This window comes from Echinops telfairi, unplaced genomic scaffold (genome assembly GCF_000313985.2).
Source record: "Echinops telfairi isolate 266 unplaced genomic scaffold, ASM31398v2 ScPeMD7_7468;HRSCAF=8506_0, whole genome shotgun sequence".
In the NCBI taxonomy this organism is placed as follows: domain Eukaryota; kingdom Metazoa; phylum Chordata; class Mammalia; order Afrosoricida; family Tenrecidae; genus Echinops; species Echinops telfairi.
In genome coordinates, this window is record NW_022111369.1 from 52,821,163 (window position 1) to 52,827,162 (window position 6,000).

At 41.5% G+C, this 6,000-nt stretch overlaps 1 protein-coding gene across 1 annotated transcript in view; it reads right to left on the reverse strand.

Moving 5' to 3' along the window:
- RFC1 (replication factor C subunit 1) overlaps positions 1-6,000 on the reverse strand; it is an 80,241-nt gene that overhangs the window by 34,774 nt on the left and 39,467 nt on the right. Inside the window, exons 5-7 of the mRNA XM_045284108.1 lie at positions 4,469-4,698; positions 3,569-3,646; positions 892-969 (exon numbers count right to left, since the gene is read on the reverse strand). Coding sequence (XP_045140043.1) covers positions 892-969; positions 3,569-3,646; positions 4,469-4,698 — 386 coding nt within the window. The remainder of the gene's footprint in view (positions 1-891; positions 970-3,568; positions 3,647-4,468; positions 4,699-6,000) is intronic.

Below are 6,000 nucleotides of genomic sequence, written 5' to 3' on the forward strand. Positions count from 1 at the left end.
CCAATTGTACAATTACGCTTAAGCTAACAGAATTATGGATTATTATAATATCTGTCAAGCTCCCAAAATAATTTAAAAACATTTTTAAACTAAAATACAAGCCAAAAAGGCTTCAAATCCAAAGAGTAAATGAAAAACGAGATAATCCATTCTTTCAACTGCTACCTCAAAACTCCAGTTTTCAAAAATGTCAGAAATAAGAATTTGTGTTACAGTATTTTGAAAAATGATTATAATCAAAATGCTGTCGATGGAACCCGCGGCTGTTCAACTCACAAAGTCTCTACCACTTCTTGTGGTCTTCCAAATGCCTGCTCAAGTTTTGGGCCTTGGTAGAATCTGAGTTTGCAAATCCCTGCTTTTTTAAATGACCAGCTACTGACAATACTATACGAACAATATGTGATTCAATAAAAAATAAGGCTAGCTTATTGAGATTAAAGTGATGGAAAAAGACTCGATGCCTTTAACACCACCCAAATAGTCATAACTGTGTTAATATCAAAATCTTAAAATTAACCAATTAGAAATCGCTTCCTCAAAGAGGCAGTAACTAGCATTAAAGTAATGAAGCTAGCATTGCCTAGGAGTTTCTGTCAGCACTACTCTCTGAACAAGCGCATGCGTAACAGTCCCTTGTTGGAGACTACAGAAAAGTGTAGACTTCCTCATTCTGGGAAGAAAGGTTCTGATTTCTTTGGGCTGTCAATCTTTTAGGCAGAATTAAATTTTTCGATGAGGTGTCCAAAACATATTTTTCTAACTTGAAATCATCTCGCCAGGTTCGGGAAGAAGTATTCCTGGCTGTCATCCAGTGCACAGCGCACACAGGAATGAAAAGGTGCCGTCTGTGGATGGGACACCCGGTGCAAGCAGCCCAACACAAAGCACCTGCTTGGTCTTGGGCTCTGCATCCAGCATGGCTAACGTTCGGGCAAACTCCTCGTCCTCGTGCAGTTGTCTCTCCAACTGTAAGAAACGGGAACAGACAAGTTGCTTTTGTTCAACATCCTCCAGCAAATGACTGATATTTTCCCACTTAACATGAACAAGGATCACAGGCTTGTTTCACTAAGCCAATTTGCATTTCAGAATGCACACTTCCAGTTTCCCAGGCATGAAACATAAACTGAACCAATTCTGAACGTCATTTCTTGTCATTTATAACTTGAAGGTCCTGATGCAACAATTACAGACTTAGTTCTGCTTAACTCTAAAAAGAGCTCTGGCATAAATCGCAGCCTGATTTCTAGAGGGCACAAAAGGAAAAGCGTAGCTAAGAAATTTGTTTTTAATTATATATATTTATCTGCATACAACAGCAAGATATTTACAAATGTAAAATAACCATCAAACTCCTACTTTTCTTTTTCTTTTGCTGTTTAAATCATTTTATTGGGGCTCGAACAACTCTTATCACAATCCACATAGATCCATTGTGTCAAGTACATTGGTACACATATTACTGTCATCATTTTCATAACATTTTCTTTCTACTTGAACCCTTGGCATCAGCTAATTTTACCCCTCCCTCACCCTCCCTTCCTCATGAACCCTTGATAATTTATCTTTTTTTTTTCATGTCTTACACTAACTAATGTCTCCCCTCACCCGCTTTTCTGTTGTCCATTCACCTGGAACGGGGTTAAATGCAGATCATTGTGATCAGTTCCCCCCGTTTCTTCCCCCGCCTTCCCCTTATCCTCCTGGTATGGCTACTCTCAACGGTTTACCTGTCCTGGATTCCCTGTGTTTCCAGGCCTTGTCTGTCCCCGTGTACATGCTCGGGTCTAGCCGCATGTGTAAGGTAGAACTGGGATCATGATAGTGGTGGGGAGGAAACATTAAAGAACTGGAGGAAAGTTGTATGTTTCATCGGCTCATCTCTTCCTTGTGGCCCTTCTGTAAGGGGAGTCCAATTGACTACAAATGGGCTATGGATCTCTACTCAGCACTCCCCTTCATCGACATTAATAAGATTTTTGGTTGTTCTAGGTCTTTGATGCCTGATACCTGATCACTTCGACACCTCGTGATCACACAGGCTGGTGTGCTTCTTCCATGTGGGCTTTGTTGCTTCTCATCTAGATGGCCACTTGTTTACCTTCAAGCCTTTAAGACCCCAGACACTATACACCTTTTGATAACCGGGCACCATCAGCTTTCTTCAATACATTTGCTTATGCACCTGCTTTGTCGTCAGCGATCTTGTCAGGAAGGTGAGCATCACAGAATGCCAGGTTATTAGAACAAAGTGTTCTTACATCGAGGGAATACTTGCAAACTCAAATTTTTCAATTACGAATTTCAAGGCACCCGTTGACATAATTTAGATTACACCTTGTCAGCTCACCTTACGTGCTAATGCCGCACACTGAGCAGACCTTCTAGTAACCCTGCTGCTATTTCCAAATCTTTTCAGTCAGCCAAAGGGGTGGGGAGGTCTTCCCAAAGAGGGCGGGCATGTGGCCCTGGAAATAGCTCCATTATAAACAAAATGGCTTTACGCCCTTAAGGGAAAGGGCCTGATTTCATTCCAAATAAAATCCTCTCTATATTATTTAAACAGAAGGAACGATCTCAGAATCGACTCAATATCAAAGAAAAGGTTAAAAAGTTGGCAAAATCCGGATGAGATCATGGCTGCCTTTCTCATCCGTAGGATGCACTAATCCAAGCCACGCAAACGATAAAACAGATGTAATAAATAAGCTTTCAATTGACCAGCATCTCTTTACCAAGACTGACCTACACATCTAATTGCTAAAAGTCTGAAAACCTTGATCGTGAAGCCGGGGAGCCTTAATTACCGTCGAGTCAATTCTCACTCATCGAAACCCTACAGGGGAGAGTAGCATGGCCCCTGTGGGTTGCTGTATATCTAAATGCATAGCTATCTTTATGGGACTAGAAAGCCTCGTCTTTCTTTCTAGGAGCTGCTCATAACCCACTACACCACCCAGTCAAGAACTGACTGTCTCACTGAAATTGATGCTGCACCGTCATTTTCCTAACTTCTCTGCTTAAAATGATACATTCATAACCCCCACTGATGACCCCAACACGCCTTTTACTTTTCTCCAATGGCACTCAGTCATGATTCATAACAAACTGACATTACTCATTTTAATTGCACACTTTCTAGCACCTAGAATAGGACCAGATACTCAATAAATGATCGATACTTATTAAATAAATACATGGGCTTACTAGTCAAGAAAGAGCTCTTAACTGGAATGAAAGTAGGAGCCATGAACACTTACACAGAAGAGAATGAAATAGCCCAAAATATATGTGTAGAGTAGAAGAAGAGCAAACTATTATAGATATGCCAAAGGAGCCTTTCGTTAAAAAAAACAACACAGTAATAAATCCTTAAGTAAATATCTCCTGCATTCATCATTTATCTTCCATATGAATTTAGATTTTCAGTTTCTTATTTCACCCATAACTCTTTCAAGGAGGCTGCATCAAAACCAGAGTAGAACTGCTTGATGATTTGCCTGGCTCGACCAATGAGCACTCAGTTTCAAGTGGTCAGTGATACCCAAGCCAAACACGTCAGTACCTCGGCATCTTCATCCAGCTGCAGTTGCTTAGCGATGGCTTCATCGTTTAATCTGAAGTCATCCGTGTTCTCTGGAGGCTGTATTTCAATGAAAATGAAGCAAGATCAGGATAAACCTTAAACTAAAAAGAAGGTGCTTTTTCTCGACCAGCTGATTAAATAAACAGAGAAAGGTGCATGAGTAATTGGATGGCTGCAATCCACACTGGCCAGAAAGTCATGCTTTCGGTTACTTCCGGAACATATCCAATTTCCTAATGAGTTATCTACCCTACCCACTGATGGCTCCCACTGAATCCTACTGACATGTCCTAGAGAAGCAAGTAAGGGGAAAAAGAAAAAAAACACCTTCTAGACCAGCGGTTCTCAACCTTCCTAATGCTGGGACCCTTTAAGACAGCTCCTCATGTTGTGGTGAACCCCCAAACATAATTATTTTCATTGCTACTTCCTACCTGTCATTTTGCTACTGTGATGAATCAGAGGTGACTTTCACTAGAAGTATCTGTATGTCTGCTTCCTAACTGGCCAGAAAAAGATAAATTCAACACCTATGAAAATAGGGAACAGTATAGTACATTAGATATGTACTATTTAGAAGGAATATATTCACGACCTTACTGGGTAACAAATTTATTGTCCAATTTTATCTGAGGCCAATAGTAAAGTAAGTTTGCATTCTGAGTGTGTAATTGCAATTGGTATGAATTCTACCTTTCCCTTATCGTTTAAATCACCTTTTCCTGATCTAATATTCTAATACCCTCATCCACGAAAAGGAAGGCATGCCTTTTCCATAATCAAAGGGAAGCGGTTTTCATTAATGAAAGTAGTGGCCTACTTTCAGAACAATGAAGAGGTTCAAAGGCCGAGCTTTCTGACTAGCCCTCGGACACTCACCTGTTTTCTTTTGCTTGCCACCATCTTCCTAGCCGATCTCTGGACACTTGCACTTCCAAAATAATCGAGCACTGAAGTGGGCACACGTGTTACCGGAGACAAGGGCTGGTGGGGAGTCTTCGTGCTCCCTTCGTTCTTTCCCGTGCTGGACGGGCCCCGGTGACTCTGCACAGAGCCGCCGTTTTCTTTGGATTTCAAGGCTGTCTTTTTACACGTGTCATCTTCTTCATCTTAAATGAAATAAACCAATCTTTCTTCATAAAACAGCAATCCTATCTGTACAGAGCCACTACTTATGCGTGCTTTATAAAGTGCAAAAAGCCGTGAGATTCCAAAGATTTCTAATTATCTTGCAAATCCAACAATCCAGCCCACCTATAATACACTAGTCCCTACCCAATTACTATTCAGAGTACACGTATTCTTTCAGGTGGGCATCCCAAACATATTTGCTGTACCCCCATTTAATGCCAAGCACGGATCCTAGAACCGGGGATACCTCAGTGAATAAAGACAGAGAAGATCAATGTCCTCATGGAGCGTGGAGTCCGGAAAATAGATACAAATAAATGAACATAAGTTATCAAGTTGTAAATGCTCTAAAGGGGAGCCCCCGGTGGTGTAGTGGTTAAGCGCTGGGATACAATCCCCAAGGTCAGCAGCTCAAATCCACCAGTCACTCCTCCGGAGAAAGCTGGAACTTCCCTGGAAACAGGCCCAGTGCCTGAAACTCACAGGGACAGTTCTAATCCTGTTCTAAGGGTCACCGAGTCGGTATCAAGTCGATGCAGTGTGTTTGGTTTTGGTTTTGGAAGAGCTATAAAGAAAAAGTAAAACAGGGTGAAAAAATTAAAGAGTGCTCTAATTGATGAGAGGTCGAAGAAAGCTTCTCTACGGAGCACTTCAACAGAGCCCTGAAATGAAGGTACCTCAGGCAAGACTACGCACACTTAAAACCACGTGCTGGGCGGGCAACTCGACTGGAATGCAAGTGGGGAAAACTGTGAGATTGAAGGTCAGGAGAGTCAGAAACCTTTTAAGACATAAGGGCCTTTTATGTCAGGGAACCATGTAATGGAATTCTATGTAGGGAAAAAAATTATGCTACTTGTATATTCAACAGGACATCAACAGAGAACTGCCAGAGATTCAAGCCAGATTTATAGAGGTCTAAATGCCGGCATGCACATATAAAAACATATTTATATATAACGATAGGGGCATACATCTATGTACATGTATTTATATGTTAAGTATCAAGATAGCAGACAGACATTGGGCCTCTACTCAAGTACTTCCTTAATGCAAGAACACTTCGTTTTAATAACCTGGCATTCCTTGATGCTCACACATTTCCTGACACGATCACTGAAGACAAAATGGGTGCATAGCAAATGTGGTGAAGAAAGCTGATGGTTCCCGGCTATCAAAAGATATAGCATCTGCAGGCCTGTCTGGATAGGACAGGCTGGATGAACAATCTGGAGGAGAAAACAACGGGACTGACAGTTCCGGGGGGACATGGGAGAGGG